Consider the following 19,974-nt stretch of genomic DNA (forward strand, 5'->3'; position numbering starts at 1 on the left):
ACATACTTTCCCATACTGATATTATTTTGGGAATGACCAAGCTTGCTTTTATCTAAAGGTTTTTAAGACCAGGAAATAATACTATGGTCCTCATTGTGGGAGAGAAATCTGTAGTCATAAACTCACCTGAAAAATAGCACATACTTAAAAACCAGAAGTGCACAAGAAGCAAAAGAGCGATGTATCAGAAGAATTGACATCACTAATTTTGTTGAACTCTATCACACAGTTTATTTTTTCCGGGGTGGATTACTGCTAATCTATTTTGTTTTACAAGGCATCATTCAAACAGTTAAGCACAAGCCTTGAACAAGGTATGCAAAGGTATGAGTAAACTCCAGGTAGCAAAACATATCTAGTCTCTTACAAACTTGAGGCAAAACTTCAGCTGAAATAAAGTTGGATGGTTTCATTAGCTTTAATATCACTTCACATCACCTGAGCATCAGACTCATTCTGCAGATGTCATCCAAATGCATTAATGAATTGTTCTAATCACAAGTGAAACAGCTTTCCATAACAAGTGGGCAACTGCTTCATACAACAAGGAAAGCAACCTTAGCTTCTCATTTCTGAGTCAATTACCATCTTTGGTCCTTTACTTTGTAAATTTATTTCATCACATAGACTCCTTCAAAAGCAGTTGAAGGGCCTGGCTTAAAGCCCACTGAGGTCACCAGGCCTTTAGTTGCTGTAAGAAGTTGCTGTAACATTCAGAGCAATAAAGCACAATTCCTTTTAGATCTTTACCTCAATCTTTTGTGGAGTCAAGCATGGACCTGAAATTTGAGGAACTTCTAATTGTCCAAAAGCATTAGACCCACAGGACAGAACTAGGCCAATTCCTGCAAAATAAAGTGTTAGAGTCTGATCAGTGTATTAATGAGCAAAAGCAAAGCACCGTAACATTCCAACAGGCAAAAGTATCACAGTGAAACAACTCAAAAAAGACCTAGCATCTCCTCTTCCAAAGCCCCTGAGGACACAGGCTTCTGGTTTTACATATCATGTTCAGTAAAGGTCTGAAGTTCAAGATGATACAAGAAACATGGACTAACTTAGTTTGCAATGCAAGTAGCTTAAAACTAGTGAGTGCTGTGCACTGCACAAGCAATAGCAATGTGGAACTTTCCGCATGTTCTTTACATCACCATTTTTCCCCAGCTCCTACAGAGGCAGACTTACCTACTATGATTGCAAAATCCCAACCACAGGCAACTTCTTTTACATGAAAGCCAGACAGGGCAGTGCACAAAGTGAAACGCAGTACATCCTCTGTGTGATTCAATCCCAGCTGCCCTTCTTTGTTATGGCCACACACAAAGAGCTCCCCAGCACCTGGAATAATATAAATAAATAAATAAAATAAAATAAAATCACATCCACTTGACAGACTAAAAAGAGAAGTCTATACGCCATGAGATCCTGTGACAGACAAGGACAGCTGACTGTATCATTTTAGGCACTGCAATCACACAAAAAGAGAAAGAACTATTTCTGATGCATAAGAAGCATCTTTGAATAAGCACAGTTATGTAGAGTCAAGGGAGACAATCCATATAGTAAAACAGGAACCTGTTATCAGAACTGTTTCATACTATTCACACCTCTCTGTATCCCTTCTTTCCCATAATTAGCCCACAGCAGAACCCTTCAAAAACCAGATGCTATTTTCCACTCCTTACACTACAACTTCTCAAGACTGAATAACTTCCTACTTAACTCCTTCCCCCCTCATCCTCAATACAGGAAAATTGACAGTTTTGTATGAAAAGCTGTTATATGAAACAGGTAAAAAAAAAAATTGTCCTCACAAATCCATTAAATAACCACAGATAAACAAAACAGAGGAAATTCCCCAAAATATTAACAAGCACTGGATGAAACCGCTTTGCAACTAAGAATTTGCAACTAAGCTCAGAAACAAAAGCAAAAGATAGGTGGCAGCACCAAATCAACAGGGAAACACTTTTTTTTTTTTCCACGCTCTGTCATACATTCCTTGCAAGTGCAATGTTTTTACCAGTGATAACTGCAGAATGTCCCCCTCCTTCAGTAATGCTCTTAATGTCTCAACATTTGCAGGAAACATCTTTCATTGACTGAGGTACCAGCACATCCTATTTATGACCAAGACCAAGTTGTCCACAGCTCTTTGCACCCTTCAAATACACACACACACACAAATAAATAAATAAAAAGACAAGTTAAAAAAAAAAGTTAACAAAAAGAGATACACTCAGCCCTGCTCCTATGAGCCAACAAGCTCATCAGGAACATGTCACAGGTTAACCTGCCAGTATTTGCTCCTGAAAATCCCCCAAAAGGGGATCTTAAATCCTGCAGCTGTCTCATAAGACCCCCAGAATTACCAACAATGACTGTCCTAGATCTGCTGCTACTCAGGTTGCCACTATAACCCCACTGTTACACGCTGGAATATATCGCGATAACACTAACTGTAGGCTAATAGTTACTGAGGCAGAAAGCCTCATTGTCAAAAATGATCCCCACCTGTTTAATTTTAATTCAAATGGTTCCCACTCATCACCAAGATGTTATTCATGCCAATGCTTTCCAGCAGTACACCCCCAAAATAAGATGAGAAAGACATGCTACCTTATTCTGGAACCTAAGTGAGGAAAGCAGAACAAACTCTTTTAAGTTAAAGCGGGCAAAACGGAAATAGACCACGTGTTTATAAAAACAAAACAAAAGCAGCTAAACCAATCCCACAAAGCCACTGCTGCCAATGTGGTAACACATCGGGGGATGCCTTAGCCACTTCTAGCTCTATTCGATGACCAGAGTCCAATTCCAACCTCTGTTCACAAGGGCGGACTGTCAGTAACCTCCGGCCCAGCGGGGGTTAACCCACCTGGCCTGCACTCCCCTGCTCGCTGCTCCCCCCCACGCAGCACCTGGTGTACCTCAAAAGGGCACCTTCCGCACTAAATATCTGGTGCCTACAGAAGCGTTAGGCACTTGAGGCAAAAGCATCAGGCTGGGCGGTTAACAGGTGGGTGAGATTTCGGGATCTGAGCTCGAGAGGCTGATCGAGTCGCTGTCTGGCAGTCAGTTTTGGAGCGTTACCACACGACAGACCCACCGTCCTTCTCAGAAGGCTGCTCGCAAGCTCTGGTTTCAGTTCCCAATTTGCGAGGAACCCGCACGCCGTCAGGAGCGGCAAGGAGGCAGGTGCCTGGGCAGCCCGGAGCCACACACGGCGGCCGTGGGGACGAAGCTACCCACCTTTACCCTTCCCACAGCGGCGGAACAAAATACGAAGCGTGCGGGACCCGCCCCCCCCGGGGCCGGGTGACGGGGCCACCACCGCCACCTCACGACCCCGGCCCCGCGCCACCATCTCGCGGCGGGCCAGGGCCTGGCTCCCCCCGGCCGCATCGCCCTCGGCACCCACCTACCCAGGCGAACAGCACCGCGGCCGTAGGGCCAGCAGCCATACATCCGTCCCGTCCCGTCCCGTCCCGCCCCGTCCAACAACCGCCGGGGAGAAAGAGGCGGAGCGGGGACGGGCTCCGGCGCGGCCCCGCCTCAGCCCGAGCCCGCCTCAGCCCGAGCCGCCCCGGACCGTTTCCCCCCGCGGGCGGCCGTTGGGTAACGGTCGCGCCTCACGCGCGCCGCCTCAGGGGGGGACCCGCTCGCCCCCCCCCGCCCCAGTCACCTCTCACAAAAATATATAACATTCCCCACGGAATGAACGCGCGGGGGCAGAAAAGCCGAATCAGAGCATAAACACATAAAACTTCAGTCAGAAGGGAGTGCTACAGTGCTAAAGCAAAGGTTTATTTGCTCCTACTAATCACCAACAGGGCGTCGCTATTTATTTCATTGACAGTTAAAGCCTCCACAGTAGTTAAAAACACTTAACTTGTCACTGCTCTACACATAGGCAGAAAGGTTGGGTGTGTGAAGCCAAACATATGTGTAAACACTGTGAAAACACATCCTCTTTCTATTACTTTTAGCAGTACTTACACTTTTTGTTACACGGGTGCAAATAAAGACACAGTTGCTGTATTCCCCCCCCCCCCCCCCCGAAGTATTTGAAATTAGGTGCTAATTTAGGACATGTAAGGTTTCCTACTCAATGAATACATAATTCAGGCAAAGTCTTGTAGTAACACAGATCTATATTTCAACAACATAATAATCCAATCATTTCTTAAAATGCAGCTGAGTATTAACTGTTATCACAGAAGCAGACAGTACATCCCTCTCACTTATCAAAGACTGGTTCTTCTCCAGGAAGAGGAAGCGTCTAAAATCTATTTGAAAGTGTGACATAAACTGTAAATGTTGTAGACCACAATTCTATATGTCCAAAATATTCTTTAAAAAATAATAGTGGATTAATAAAGTCACAGGAAAATTAAGTCTAGATAAACAGTGAGTGTGTTTGGGAAGATAGGGCCGGTGATTGCTTATGAAGCAGATGCAGCCTACCAGAAGACATACGAAACAAAGTCATTATCAAGCAGAGAGGTTCTCGGAAGTCCTTTCCAATTCCCAAAGGACTTGGATCAACATCTCCAGTGCATTTGCAATTTCAGTCGATTTTCCCAGTGACATCCACAGTTGCAAACTGTGGCTTTTCTGTAGAGCTACATATGAAGAATCAGTGCCTAGCACGATATCAAATACACCCTCCACATCACAGATCTTCCATTCAAATGTATCATTCCCCATACAGATAAATTCATTTCATAGATGGGGTGGCAGAAACAGCAGGCAGTGCAGCTCTGTACAGCTACACAGGATGCTTGAAACTACTGTGGGACACTGCTTCCTACCAAATGTTTGGATCTTTCAGTTATCATTTGCTTGATGGTGAATACAGGTGTTCAGGCCTAGCAAAGAAGAAACTAAATCCATCTTTGCGCAGCTTGCAATGTCAATGACGTAACTGAGCTGTCAATGGGATGTTTATTCTTATAAAAAAGCCATGAACTTTGGCCATAACTAAGAACTTAAACACCAGAGTTTAAAATGAGAGCCATTTTAGAAGTGGGCTTCACTTAGTCCTGTGAAGCCATTTTGAATATTGAATTGTAATTTGGAAATGGTTTTAGGCATTGCGATAAGTTACTACCTGATGGCTTGCTATAATCTTGGCTACATTTATTCAGTGATGAAAAAGGCAAATGATGTCTTCCCTCAGGTGCAATACCAGGGACAGAAACAAAAATCCTGACTCTGAGCTGACAGCAAATCTCTTGAAATAAGCAGAATTAAGATTTCATGCAATAGCTCTGTATCTCTGCCTTCTACTAGAAAGATGCTAATCAGTACAGTTGCAATTCTTTAGGGGAACAAATGATCTCTTTGAAAAGGAGATTTGACCCCTCCATTTTATCATGATGAGCTTCCAGCTATTTGTGTCCTGATGCTTGGATCGTAATCAGTCAAGTTTTAAACTTAAATAGCACAGGCATAGAAGCACTGATTACTATAACTTCTACGCTATAAAGTCTACACTACTGTAAAATTAGCAGCATAGACTACTAGAGTCAGACAGACATTTCCTTGTACCAAATTATTCTATGATTGCCTCATAAGCCACCCTCTGAAGCATCTGCTCCCAGCCCTGACCCACAGACCACAGCTGTGGTCAAGTCTGGTGATTTCTCTAGTCCTCTGCCAGCTTCTGAGAAGGAACACTAGGACTTTTTTATCCAGGGAGGATAGAGGTGGAGGAAATACATTCTGTAAACGACTTTAAACAGAGAAACAAATAAAGTGATTATCCTTATGGGCCATTCATTCTTCCATTTGTAAAGGAAAGTTCTGCATACAGCACGTTACATGCCTAGAAAGAAAGCAGTGGGGAAAAGAAAAGAGTTGCTGAGCACACCACACTGATGATGGGAATGTTAAACTTCCAGTTGTTTGCCCATCTTGCTGAGGGCATCGCTGACAATGTCTAGCTCATGACGTAGCTCATTCACCACGCTGGCAATGCTCTTGGTGTCTTTCAGGATCTGCACACTTTGAGTATATGGATTGTACTTCACGCCAAATGGGCGCTTGATGGTTTTTGCAAACTCTCTATTCAAGTAAAAAAAGAGAGGGAGTTTAAACAAAAGACAAATGCATCCTCTGTGTGCAATCAGTATCAATAACCACTTTTCTAAACCACTTTTGTGGTAATTATAATTACTACATAGTTCATCATCTCTTCCATCCAGTACATGAGAGACCAAACAAATATTAAATTCAGCTTTCCAGCCCCAGGAAAGGTAAGTATAAAACTGTGCTAAGAATGAAAAGATTTGATGCTGCTGCCGAGAGATGCATGAAGTCAAACCTGCTTCTACAAAACAGTGAAGAAAAACTGTACCTCATCTTTTCTTTTGCTTCTTCAAAACTTTCAGAAACAAAGTAAACCTCCTGGAAAGTTGTAATGAGACATTCTTGCTTGCAGGTGACCTTTGGATCAAAAGGCTTGACTTTGGCACTGCCAGAGAGCGAGTGCTGGGTAACGTAATGCGTTATCATGTCAGAGGAACATCATCACCAAAAGAATCCGTAAGGAAGAAGACAAGAAGCAAAAAGTGAATAAAAAAGAAAAAAGATGACGTGAGACCATATTTAGTGAGTTGCTTCTTAAAACATGTCTGCAGCTGAACAGTGTTTTAAGCTTAACAAACTGAATAACTCTGAAGGGTCATATTCCACCAATAAGGATCAAAAATGGGGTTCTTCAAACACAAGACTGCTTTGCAAACAAGAGCAATATTTTCAGAATCTGGTTAAACCAGCAGTCTTATTCTCAGAACAGGTTACCTGGAACCTAAGGCTAAGAAATACCCGTCATAAGATGCTTTCTGAAAACAACATGTGAGCTGCTCAGCATGCACCCAAAAGGACACTGCCCTGTAATTAATGCCACACTGAATTCACCTAAAATTCATCCCTGCAGTAGGTACTGAGGAGCTGGTTGTGATTTGTTTTGTTTTTTAAAAGTATTTTTAGAATTATACCTCATAAAAAATGGCAGAACAGTGACAATAATAATCATACCTCATATAAAATGGCAGAACAGTGACAATAATAATCAGGTACGAGCAAAGAAAAGAGGGAAATAAGCAGTGGATATTCTTACCTGGAGCTCACTAATTGAAGAGAGCAAACCAGCCCCATAAACTCTTAGCTGTCCCTCTTGCTTGCACAAGCCAAACTCTACAGTGAAGAAGTAGCACTGAAACAGAGAAGGGAGTGAAATAATTCAGCCTTCTGCAAAGATGCTGTGGTGAGCTAGATGGGGGCATTTCTATTTGCAGGTGGTGTCGAACAGTTTCAAATGGCATACAGTCATCATTTAGTTATCACTCTCAGATATAGAAAGGGAAAGGAACTTGAATGGAAGGGTGAAGAACCACAGGACTGCACATTTCTAATAAGAAAGTCTGATAATATAGTTCACCCAGATAGGCTGGAAGTTGTTAATCCCAGTAGGATCACGGAAATTTAAATATTTTTTTGAGAAATATTGTCATGACATGACAGGTTCATCTTAAAAGAACCACTGGACAGAGAGGACCTTGGTGAACAACAGCCCATTACAGTTTGTTCCTCATTTGTTTAGTGTTCTAAAAAAAATAACATTTAGTTTGCTGGATTTCACGATTCCTGCAGGTACATGGCAAGGAATGGTATTTTCTTAGATGGTTTAATTCTGCTCCCACTGAAGACAGCAAAAATTTTACCACTAGCTACAATTGGGGAAGGGGGGGGGGAAGGGAGAGAGGGGAGGAGGGAGGGCTTTCAAAAGTTGCATCGATTATTTTTCATGTAAAATTTTCATTTCATAATATTTTGGCCAAAGCATCTAGAAACTGTTATCTGAAAGTAAGATTAATTTACATTATTTGAATTTATTGGCTAAAAAAACTAATGCTAGTGCTCAACACAGTTAATGAAAAGATCATATTGTTTCAATTCATTTGACACAGTAAAGAAACAGATTACATTTAAAATCATTGAACCATGTTCCTGGAAGTAAAAAAGATATTTATCAGATGAATCAGACTATTGAATTTCAAGCTGGAAGAACTGAGCTACCCCCAGAAGTGGCATCCTTATCTGATAGCCAAGTGAAGAAAAATACTACTCACATCTTCCTTAATTTATTTTTTTTTCCTAGCATGGAAACTTGCTATATGCTCTAAAAACTGAGAACCTGTGAAACAGGTCTAGCAGCTGGCATGGCTAATATTGACATGACTCTCCAAATTAATTAGATAGAGTGGAATCAGCTGAGTAAAGCACTAAGCTTTAAAGAGGATCACTGGGCACTGAAACACTCACTGTTGCCAGTTTTTGGACAGCCTCATCTGATGCCCCAAGTGATGCAAGACCAATTTCCTGGGAGAACTGAGCAAAACTGGGTTCAGCCAAAAGAGGGACGTGGCCTAGGAGCTCATGGCAGGTATCACTGGAAAAGAGAAAAAACAAGAAACCTCATCATCTTCCTTTGTTGTAGAGTGAAAAAGCAACACCACTAAACAGATACAACGTCTCATGTGAAACTTTAATAACCAAAAGACAGAGAAGTATCAAATCGAGTTCAGCTGAAAGCAACTAAGCAGGTCATGCCAGCGCTACAAAAGTACATAAACTCAGATTTTCAAATGAAGATGTCTAAAATTACGATCCAAGCTGCACATTTATAAGGCAATTGAATGTTAAACTAACTTTTCCCACGATGACACCACTAGGAGTTCTCCAATAACGTGCTATACTTTTGAAAATCCCGTACTTCTGAAGTTGGCACTTGAGCGTGCCAAAACATCATTACATTCAGCATGAAGACCGAGTCTTTGGCACCTTTAAAAATAAGTTTTTTTGCTGGCATTCTTGAACAGCTTTTCAGTAGCTCGGCTTCATGCAGCAAGATTCAAAAATGCACATCTCATTGTACCCCGAGATTAAATGACTCACGGCTCTGGTGTGTAGAGAGGGTCCGAGCTGTGTCTGACATACTGAGTGCAGTGAAAAACTCTGAATGCCAATCCTGCCAAGAAGTCCCTGGGTGACAGATACCCAGCAACAGGACGGATGGTGAAACCTGTGCGCTCTAAAAAGGAACAGAGAAATTGTATGTTAGTTTAATGTAGAACTTCATAATATTCTCAACCCTGATGTAACTGGGATAAATGCCACAGTGCTACTTTGGCTCAAGAGAATGTGGGAAAATTAGGCCTGACTAGAAAATTAGACCTAAACTCAAGAATGGCCAACGTGTAACAAAAATGTCCCTATCTCTGTATAGGATTTACTAAGATTTTATGTCTACAGCCAACACAATACAATTATGTATTGCTTTAACCAATCCTGAGTTTCTTTATAGTTAGCATTTGCCCCAGACATCACTGTTTTTGTATATCCAGGACACAATGCATTAAAATCCAGTTGGTAGAAAGACCATAATTAAATCAAGCAAATGTTTCACTTTTGGGTTTCCCAGCCAAAACCAGGACACCAAGGATCATTTTTGGTGCCCATGTAATAGCAGTGTGATTTGCAATGGACTTTAATTCCTTTTTTGTTTAAGAAAATCAATACATTACCTTTCAGGAAGCAGGACACATCTTCCAGCTGGGGAATATTGTCCTCCCTGTACCCACAGTATTTGGTGAGCAAGGGCAAGTTTTTAAGGTACTCTCTGCAGGCATGAGTTGGGTAAAGCTTGTTAAGCTCTCGGTATACAGTCCCCCAGGTCTTGATCTCCTCCTCTGTGAATTCAATCTTGGGAATTGGGTCACCACTAAAAGGAGAAGAGGACAAAAGGACATGCCTTGATAAAAGGCTTATATGGATGATTCATTTCCTTACTATTATTATTTAACATTCATATGGCTGTGACACTTGGTCAGGTTTAAGACTTCACTACGCTGCAAAATACACAGTGATATCTGGTCTACACCCTGAAGAGCTTTTAGGCTAAGAGGCTTGCTCTTTCTTCCACCTAAATCAACCAATAGGATTCTTTACATTGACCTCACTGGGGTCTGAAAGCTTTAGTCTTGTAAACAGTTTCTTAGGTGTTTTAACACCAGGGATAACATTTAAAATAACAGTAAAACCTTTAGTTCCAGGAGCTGAGAATGCATCCTTTTCCCTGTAGTATTTCCCCTACCTGTATACAATTCCTTTCCATTATCTTTATTTGTTTTAGGAAAAGATAATTCCCTAAACACGCAACACAATGAGTGGAAGCAGCTAAATATATGTTAGGTAAAAATCATGTTTCTATGCAGAGGAGACAAGTGTCTGTCTGAACACAGTAAGTGTAGTCCATCTCTCCTAATTAGCCCTTAGGATCTTGATTAAAGTAGATTATGTCAAAGCTGTGATCTAAAGCCTGCTGAAAGCAACTTGAGTGTCAATACATTGCTTCTGCTGCCACCTAGGTAACCAGCATGGCAGGTGCTTTCGAAGGGAAACTTGACAATACACCAACAGTAACTGCTTGTGTGCTGGTGGCCAGCTGCATTAACGCATAGTGCAGCAGAGCTCTAGACACCCCGTGTTTCTAGGTCATTCCCAGTTGAGGAACTTGACATCTAAATTCACACGTGCAACAGCAACAAGAAAATCATGTTCAGAAAAAAATTATAGCACTGGGCTACGAAACTCTTGCAGCTTTAAGAGCTCCCTCCCCCAGGCAGCATCTCTAAAGAAAGAAGCTCTCTGAATTTCATTTCGCAGAAGACTTCTTATCTGTGCATCACATGCACTATTTTAAACCAGGAAATAAAACTCAAGTATTAACATTTGCCTAGAGAGTTTACACTTAGTGGTCAATGGGCTCTATACTGACTTTTGCCTCCCCTCCCTCTTCATCACAAAGGAGACCCATCTGCCCTGGTGTAGTATGTATGTGCTGGCACAGGCAGCTGTGCAACGTGTTGTCCACCCCCTTTTCTTGCTACACCCACTTCCAGAGAAGCAGGGAGCAAACCTAGGGCTTAAATGAACCACAGTGCAGGAAGCCCATGCTGCCGCTGCTGCCGGTCCAAGGATCAGCACTGCCACAGATGCCATAATGGCTGCGCAGCCGTGAGCTGATCCTCAGACTGATCAGAGACCCAGGAAGCTGTAAAATGGCCTAGATCCACCTTTTAATCTGCCTTCATTTCAACCCTCCAGCCCTGATTCCTGAGCCAAGTCTGTCTCAGTGATATTAGAGCCCAGGGATGTGAGCTCCTGCTAGTCCACTCTGCTATTATTTCAAAAAATTCGGGAAGCTTATTCTGGAATAAGTTGAGCTTACTGTTTGTAGTTCATAGCCAGGTCTGCAAAATACTTTCGTCTCTTGCGATAGACATTGTCTTTGAAACCCTGAGGGAAGGTGAGGAGGGAAGAAAAAGAAAAGTTAAATGAGCTTTCAAGCTATACTAAATAAATACATTTAAAACAAGACATTTGACATTTCTTCAATGGGAAATATAAAAGTATGCTGTGTAAGAATGAGGGGACAGGACAGGAACTGTCATGTGAAACTTTTTTTTTTTTACTGTAAAATAAGTGAATACACCAATTCAAAGCAAAGATTAGAGGTTTTATGCACGCACAATATATATTCAATAGACAAATATTCCTTTTAGTCCTATCACTATTTACACAAAATTGATTACTTGCTTGATTATTCCAAATTACAGAACGAATTGGCCATTTGTACAGTGCAAGTACTAATTTGTTTGCTCCACTTCTAGTAAGGAAGAAAGAAAGAGGAGGAACCAAGCCTGTCTAGCAACAGCTTTTTTTTTTTTTTTTTGTAGTATTTTTATGCAACCACTCAGGGCCCAGACCCAAAGTCCTCACATGAGTAAGCCTCGCAGAAAGGCATGGGAGCTAAACCAGTGACAGCCTTGCCTGTACTAGGAAAAGAAGCAAACCCCCCGCGAGAAGGTGTTCAGACCCACAGAGGCACCATTGAGGGGAAGGAAAGGGAGGAGGAAAAGCTGCATTTTTTAGAAGCAAGTTCGACAAGGTACTTTCCACTAAGGATTGGGCACAGGGAGAGGAAGATACTTACTGGATGGTCAGCATCCAAATCAGACCCATACATCAGCACTCGGTTTGCACACTTATCCAAATCTGAGATCTTCTTTGGAAACCAGGGAACATTCTCCATGTCTAGGGAACGCATGGAATCCACAAACTTATTAATAACAGCGAGCGTGCTGAGGGAGGAAATGCTACTTTCAAGTATGGCTATGGCGGTTACAAGCAAAATCTATAAATTAAAAGGGTCACGAATAGGACAAGGGAGTCCGCTGCCTATCTGGCACCAGCCTACAGCTCACACTTCCTCCTCTGTCACTGCCAGTCTGCCTACAGAGCACAGAGGACTCCAAATCTTCCAGGGGAGGAAATGGTTAACCCGGGTTTGCTACTACTATTAATGTTAGGGTAGCATCTAGAGGCTCCGGCTCAGCAAGGCCTCCTTGTACGCAGTGCTATGCCAGTCTTTTAGGGCACAAAACAGGCAAAGGAGCCAAGAATCCATTTGCTTGTGTTCCTTGGGCAGAGCAGGAGTAGGTTGGAGTCCTCCCATCCTGCTTTACTGACCCTGGGCAAGAAACACTGCTCTGTGCTTACATGTCCCAGAAACATCAGGCTTTGTTGAGGGGTGTGCTGGGGAAGAGGAAGAGAAGGAGGCGATTTTAGCCCTGCAGCCTTAGAGATGCATAATTAGTTTTACCCCAGCTTTTTTTTTTTTTTTTTAAAGCTAAAGAGTTTTTACGCAGCTCTTGCCAGAGCTGTTAACATACTACAACAATGAAAGGATTTCTTTCTCTCCCTATGCTCTTTAATTTTCTTAAAAAGGACAGAGGAAGTATTTAGATTGAGATTTTCCCTAATTAGGGCTAAAATGAGCAATTTTTATCCAGAAGACACCATATCTCACCCCTCCCTGCCTACCAGCCTGTGCCAAGTGCAGTGACTGAGAAATACATTGGACTGACTTTGTGCTGCCCTGAATTTTGTGCATCTCTTGAACTAGAAGCAAAGGTAAACAGGATGTGAAGCATCCCAAAAGTGAAAGGCGCCTTTTCTTTCACACCAATATAAGTAACCATTTATGATGAAAAGTGGTTAAAAAAAAGTTTTTAAGTCAGGAGCTGCATGAGGAAATTGCAAAAAACATCTCCCACTCTCCCCAGAACCTGAACTGAACTGATGCCTGTCAGTATTACAGCTCTGTCACCGTGTTGCACAGGCCACAGCCCAGCCCTTCATTCAGGCTTTGCCTTTGCATCGGTCTCTGCTGGTGCAGGGACTCCCACTTACAGCGGTTGTGCTGTGCTGAGGAGCGATGGGAGCACAGAAAAACAAGCAGCCAGTATTTCTAGAGGACAACAGCCAATGCAGCCCCCACTCGCATCAACCACTCTACATTCACTGACAGCACAGAAGCACAAACCCGATAGCTAGCCATGGAAAACACTATATGAATGCAGATGTGGACACCTTAAGCAAACTTCAAACATGCTGAAAAGTGCAATAATGTCTGTCTTTGTGCATTTTTGCCAGCACTGCCCTTTATGCTTACCATCTTCCTGCACGTTGAAATGTTCCGTTGGGTTCATAGAGACAATGTTGACATGGGATTTGAGGAGCTGGAAGATCTCATTCAGTTGTTCCCTGTTACTGTCACAGTCAACAAAGATCTCAAACTCGGAATTTCGTCTCTTGGATTTCCGTGACTCGATGTGCACCAGATTTACATGCTTCTCCTGTTTTGTAAGAAGCAATGTTTTCAAACAGATTGACTAACTGATTGACTAAAAAGTCATTATTCCAAAAAAAAAAAAATGTTCTGTTGCCACAGAATATTTACCAGCTATGTGAATTTATTTTAGCTATTTGGATCTCCTAATGGCAGTTTGCTTATTGGTGGTAAGGAAATAGTTTGATTTTGAAAAGCTTCCCATTGAGAAGAAAATGAAGGAATCTGTGTTCTTTTGGTTTCTTTTACATTGAGGAAGCAGAAAAAGACACAGTAAGGAGGTTTAAATTCCTTGACCCTTTTCTTTCATCCCTCCCATAAGAAGCTGATCAGCAACTTGGTCTGGGGAAGTTCATAACGATGCCTGTCAAGTCTCCATATAATTATCTCACAAGCAAGGGATTTAAAAACAGTAGTTTTCCAGGCATAAACCTCACTTTTTTCTTTTTATTTTTAATTATTAATCATACATCTTATATAAGGAGCATACAGGAACCCCTAGCCTAGACATGCAGTGCCAGATGACAGAGCACAGCAACGCTGCCATATTCCCTGCAGGATACCTGCCCAGCAATCAAACGAGTACCTCCGTCACCCTCAGTCCAGCCCAGCAGGGTAACAATGGCACTGAAGGCAGCAGGTCAGCACCCAAGCGTGTACCCGCTGTCAGCAGGTGCTTCAGGTCTGATTCTTAAATGCTTTAGAAACAATGAGTGCCAATCCCCTTTCGTGGAGTAAAAAGAAGAATCTTTTCTAAACTTTAGTAGGTGCAGAAAAGTCTGTGAAGACTTTAAGCCAGCATCTAATTTTTGAGGCATAAATTTACCTTCATGGATAATTTTGGGTGCAAAGTAGGAGCCATGTTAGGAATCACATCCTTAATAAACTGATGTAATTAATTCTAGTGTGTTCCAAAACTACATTTAAAATTCAAAAATATAGAGCTGCTATAGAAATGAAATTATTACACACCTGGAAAAGTTTTAGGGCTTTTACAAGTCCTCCAACTTCATTCTTCAGGGAAAAAATGATGGCCGTTCTTCCTCTTTCAGATGCATGGTCTTTGTTCTCTTTATTATCTTCAATCATTGTGTAATTTGACTTAGTTAACTAAATGCAAAGAAATTTTTTGAATGGTTAGTAGTGCAAAAAGTATGAAGTTCTACATTTCAGTTTGTCTTGGAGTAATATTGAACTTTGACTTATCAACCACAAAAAGAAAGGTGCCAAATAAGTCACTATATAATGACAGGCATAAAGTCAGGTTCACACAGAATCTGTGGGCTGAAGATGAAATTCAGAAGGGTTTTCGGTGTGTTGTTGGTTTTTTTTTCAGTTGAAAGATTTTATAAAAAATTGTAGTAGTTCTCTAGCATGCAAAAATTGTTTTCGAAGTATTGTTTATAACAGGTGTTGGTATTTTTAGGGAAAAAAAGGCAGGCTATAACGTGTCAGCAGAAATAGTAAGTTGAAAAAAATACTTATTAGCATATTTGATGAATATTGGTAAAGTGAGTAATTCAAAATCAACTGGATATAGGTAGGAAAAGACAGATCATGCTTTTATAAATCAGAGCTGAAAAATCATTTCCTTTCTCTCACTACACAACCATAAAGCATTACTTTTATAGAGAAAGGAGACAAAACCTAAAGAGTTGAAATGTTGTGCTGAACAGAATCTGTTGACTATAAACAGTCCCACTCCAGCCACATGTAACAGAGCTATTCTGTTAGTCAGTTCCCCTAATTCACATGCCAAATCCTTACAATGAACACCCAACTCACACTGAAAATTCTCAGACATGCTACACTGTAGGACCATGTAGACTACTAGTGATCACACACTTGACTGTCATGAAATCAGTAGATATCGCAGAGCATATTCTTAGTTATATGTAGCCAGGCCATAAACAGAAATAATATGGGAACAATTAAGAATGTGGAAAATGCAAAATAAAATCAAACAAACAAACAAGGGTTAGAAGCATAGGCTGTCTCATATGTGCGTTCAAACCTTGCAAAAACAAACAAAAAAAGGTTTCTGAAGGAGCCAGTGAAGGAGGAGGGAGGAAAAACAAAGGCATATTATTGCTACTTGGAATTATTTCTTGATTTGACACAGTGTTTAAGATCTGATTATCTGGTGCCGTCTCACCTGGGGACGGAAAAAGCAACAATAAAAACACAGTCAAAATGACGCAGTTCTGTTGATACCCTTCTATGTTATCTCCAACTTTAACTTGTTTAAAATGGTATCTACCTACTATAGATTTGTTTAAACAAAAACACAGATTTTACATATCTTTTATCAAAAACATTCCCATTTATCTTTCAGATTAAGAAGGTAATCTGCCTAACAAAACAACTAAATTAGTTTCATTTTAAATTGAGGGATTTACAACAAGGTAAACATTTGAGTCTGCTGTAAGGAAGGTTTTAAGGAAGTTACTGGCTGCAAGCTCTTTGGGGTGCAGAAGAGGAGACCCTTGGAAGAGGTCTCGTGATGCTAATGTATTATCGCTACCTTCACTGGGTTTCTGATGAGGTCCTTACCCCTAATAAGCTGTCACTATACAATGAGCTCGGACAACAGTGTCCATCCAGCGCACTGCTTCTGGTCCAGCAAAGCCACTGATCTCCCACAGCTTGAGTCCAGGTTCCAAATTATCTGCTGAATGCGGTGCTGAGACCCAGCAGCCCGCAGGTTTCACAGCTCGCTTTAGCAAGCATCTGTTCAGCATCACAAGAGCCAGGAACAGGCACCAAGCAGGGCTACTCCGAGCAGAAAAAACTAATAGCCCCCCAATCACGTATAAGTTATTGGTTGTCTTCTCAAGTGCAGAGATTGCTATTTGAGTAAGCCAAATTCCACTCGGATGATGCTGCTGTAGAAGCAAAAAAGTCTCCATTATGAACACATGGTGGTCTGTGAAGGCATAAACCATCAGGCTGTTTTTTTATATAAGGTTTATACACAGCACGTTGGCTTGATTCCACATTCAGGATCACTGACTTAAGATCAGCTTATGAGATTTGGTACAGTTGCAGGTAATATTATAAGGTGCACAGCTTGGAAAAACTACACGTATTGAAGACTGATCTTGTAGTTCTGACCTTACATTTTGCTTGTTCAACTAACCTTGTATTTAGGACTGGGCAATATCATTGATAAAGTAATATTTTTAAGAACCAACAAAGAAAGCATAAAAAATGCAGTGTATTACATTAAATTCTAAAAATGACCACTAAGATGAATTTGAAAACGTTGCAGAAGAGAAATTCAGATGCCTACAATGCCAAATGCACACCATTTGCATCTGTAGTCCTAAACTAATATTAATTTTCATCTTTCAGTACAAAAATAGACTGGCAACAGGTCTATGTTAACACCGCCACCTTATTGGTACAGGACAAGGGAAAATGATAATGCAAAAATAATTCCTCTCCTCCAACAGCTGCACCTCCTGTTTCATTTTATTCTGTACCAGTAACTCAGCTCTAATTGTATCTGACACTTTTCCTTTATGGCATCACATTTAAGCTTTTTGGATATGGTGGGTAGGAATCATTATTGCTAAAACTAACTTGTCATCTACATGACTTAAGTCTTAATGAAAATACACCAACAGGAGAAACGCCCCAAAGCTTTTACTCAGATAGCTATCTGGGTGCCTTCTGGTTAAAAATGACTGCTGCTGGACTCCACAGCGATCACCTTCCCTTTCTCTCCACCTCACCACCCTGAAATACTCTCTGTGGGATAGATATTTAGCATTTATATGTTGCAGTTCAGTTCTCTATATTAGCGGATAGTCAATATCTAAAATCATCCAAACGTATTTGTTTAAAGGAAATTATATTTTAGAGCTGTAAACTAAAGCCCCAAAACTCCTAAGTACATATTTGACACAGATTGTTATTTGTACTTGAGAAAAAGTGTCAGGAGGCATTTTCCAGCCTCCTGCCTCCCTTCCTGAGCAGTTGGTTACTTTCTCGCTGTCCTTTTCCCACACTTGCAAACAGGGAAGGACGAAGACACGATCTTGTGAGTGACCGCAACGCGATGTCACCTCACCGGGAAGGTTTCCACACGCCAGGGGTGCTCCTGGCCCCGCCGTTCCCGAAGAGACCCAAGCCCGCGCCGCTTTCTGAGGGGAACGGCGGGGCAAGCTCACGCGTAACCTCGCTCCCTTAAAGCCTTCTGTTTTTTGCAAGAAAGGCTACCGCTCGTTAAACCGCCCGGTGTCACTAACTACAGCCAGCGAATCGGTACTTACCTGTTGATTTTATCCCATATTCTCCGGCTCCCAGAGCCCGCTCAGGGCGCAACCTGCAGTGTCCCAGGCAGCTGCTCCCGACCCGCACCTTACCCCTCTCCTCAGCCCACAAGTTCCTCTGCTCTACCTCAACTCCCGCTAGAAATTTGGGCTTCCCCAGCCCCTCGGCCCCCCGAGCCCCTCACCTGGCCGCCGGCCTCCCGCGGGCACGGCGCCGCCTCCAGCGAGCCCCCGCGGCGGGGCAAGGCCTGCATGGCCCAGCGGGACGGGACGGGACAGGACGGGACGGGACGGGACCGGCCCTGCTTTATGGAGGGGGCGAGAGCCGGCCCTAACCCCCCCGGGCGGGGGAGGAGAAGAGGAGGAGGAGGAGGAGGAGGCGGCGGGAGGAAGGCGGCGGGCAGCGGCTGAGGAGAGGCTGGGCGCTGGAGGCTGCCCGCGGTGCGGGTTCTCCTCCCTCCGCCCTCCTCAGCCCGCCTGAGGACGGCGAAGGTGCGGGCTCAGCTGCCGGGGAGCTCCCCAAAAAGCAGCGCTAAGGGAAGGGGGGGTTGTGCCGGGCAGCAGAGGCCGAAACACGCCCCCGGCCCCTCAGTCTGTGGAGGTTCGAGGGGTACGGCGGCAGAGTCGTTTGTGTGGGGCACGGGGCTGTGCCAGCAGATCCCGGGCTTGTTACACTACTTAAAAACCGGGCTTTCAAAGAAAGGTTCAAAGTCAGCAACAACCGTTTTCCCCCTAGTTTACTCAAGTGACTGAACCATCTTCAGTATTTTTCTCTTCAGTGCCTAAAACCCCCGAAAGCATGGCTCCAGCTAGAGCTCTCTGACACCGGTGTAAAGCACTCGACAAATTACACTGATGAGGCTGACACCAAACCATATCAGACATCGTGGTTCTTGCGCAGACACCTTCAGTGCCTGTACCTGAGCTGGAGGAACCCCTACTGGGAGCCCACATGGCTATCAAGAAACACAGCGGGACTTCAGCTCGCCCCGGAGCAGCACACACCGACCCTCGAGCAAGCCCAGCAGAGCCGAGGGTGAACAGCTCTGCCCTCCACACATGCGTGGGACTGGAAGAGCATGGCTCTAAGGAACAGCAAAACTGGAACAGCCAACTCGTTCCAGTTTGCGAATGGGATCCATTTTGGGACTGGATGATTCAATTTTCCCTTTCATAAAGAAAATGCAGTATTTATTCACTATATGGCTTAGGTCTACAACAGACATTTCACTTCCTTCTGGCAGAACAGATCTCCCCATCAAACACACTGAATCAAAAAGCAAACAATTCATATTATCTTTACGCAGAATCTTAAACATACGAGAGCCTGATATCAATAATCAATGTGTAAACATGGGCACAGTAAGATATTTACGATACCATGACTAATCTGTCAGTTCTCCCTAGCTCATCAAACACAGAAGTAAGAACTAGCGTGCCATTCTGCATACGATTTTTTTGGAATTGCACTCCAGGTAGCCCTCTAGAGCTCTTTGGTTGCTGGTAAGCGTCTTTTATTTGGTGATTTCCTGGGTTCAGGCTGGGTATCCAGTGCTACCTGATGGCAGCCAGGTTCAAACTCCCCTTCTCTTCCCCTTCTCTTTTTTTTTTTTGTCAAAGTGTTGAGTTCATCCCTCATAAAATTCTAAAGAGACAACAGAGCTCAGATGGCTTTAGCTGTAAATGATTTTTATTATTTTTAATCAAATCTGCTTTTCCCTCTCCTTCAAACACTATGCGCTTTCACTAGATACAGCGGAAAGGCCCGTTTACCCTTGGTGTATCCACTTGGACTGTTCTGGTGTTAAGGGACACAGACATCCTTCCCTACAGCCCAAGCTTGTCAAGATGCTCAGAGAAACGCCAGTGATACAAACACTTCCAAAAACCTGTTTTGGTGCCTGCCTCCACCTGCAGCTGCCCAAACACTTGAGA

The 19,974-nt window shown here is 42.8% G+C and overlaps 1 protein-coding gene across 9 annotated transcripts; it reads right to left on the reverse strand.

Moving 5' to 3' along the window:
* Positions 1-206: 206 nt before the first annotated feature.
* LOC308196326 (tryptophan 5-hydroxylase 1) lies at positions 207-19,670 on the reverse strand. 9 transcript variants are annotated; one of them, XM_080595195.1, is made up of 15 exons: positions 18,225-19,670; positions 14,735-14,872; positions 13,586-13,769; positions 12,065-12,165; positions 11,300-11,367; positions 9,594-9,790; positions 8,965-9,100; positions 8,332-8,458; positions 7,127-7,222; positions 6,362-6,495; positions 3,426-6,069; positions 2,620-2,632; positions 2,024-2,162; positions 1,186-1,338; positions 207-845 (listed from the first exon to the last, which is right to left on the reverse strand). In XM_080595195.1, exons 1-11 carry the CDS (start codon positions 18,291-18,293, stop codon positions 5,895-5,897), a joined length of 1,425 nt encoding a protein of 474 aa, XP_080451321.1. In that variant the 5' UTR covers positions 18,294-19,670; the 3' UTR covers positions 207-845; positions 1,186-1,338; positions 2,024-2,162; positions 2,620-2,632; positions 3,426-5,894. The 9 variants fall into 9 exon arrangements, with proteins under 9 accessions (XP_080451321.1, XP_080451318.1, XP_080451324.1 ...); XM_080595192.1 differs by having other exon boundaries at positions 2,515-2,632; XM_080595198.1 differs by lacking the exon at positions 18,225-19,670 and adding an exon at positions 18,040-18,205 and having other exon boundaries at positions 2,515-2,632.
* Positions 19,671-19,974: the final 304 nt, after the last annotated feature.

The sequence above is a fragment of the Anser brachyrhynchus genome (genome assembly GCF_964034855.1).
Source record: "Anser brachyrhynchus genome assembly, chromosome: 5".
NCBI lineage: Eukaryota > Metazoa > Chordata > Aves > Anseriformes > Anatidae > Anser > Anser brachyrhynchus.

Excerpts from the sequence above, each read along its gene's own strand:
- LOC308196326 (XM_080595196.1), bottom strand. The coding sequence starts at position 18,293 with ATGCAGGCCTTGCCCCGCCGCGGGGGCTCGCTGGAGGCGGCGCCGTGC. Across the intron at positions 13,770-14,734 it reads AAGCCCTAAAACTTTTCCAG|GAGAAGCATGTAAATCTGGT; the intron begins GTGTGTAATAAT and ends CTTACAAAACAG. Across the intron at positions 6,496-7,126 it reads CTTCAATTAGTGAGCTCCAG|CACTCGCTCTCTGGCAGTGC; the intron begins GTAAGAATATCC and ends TACGTTACCCAG.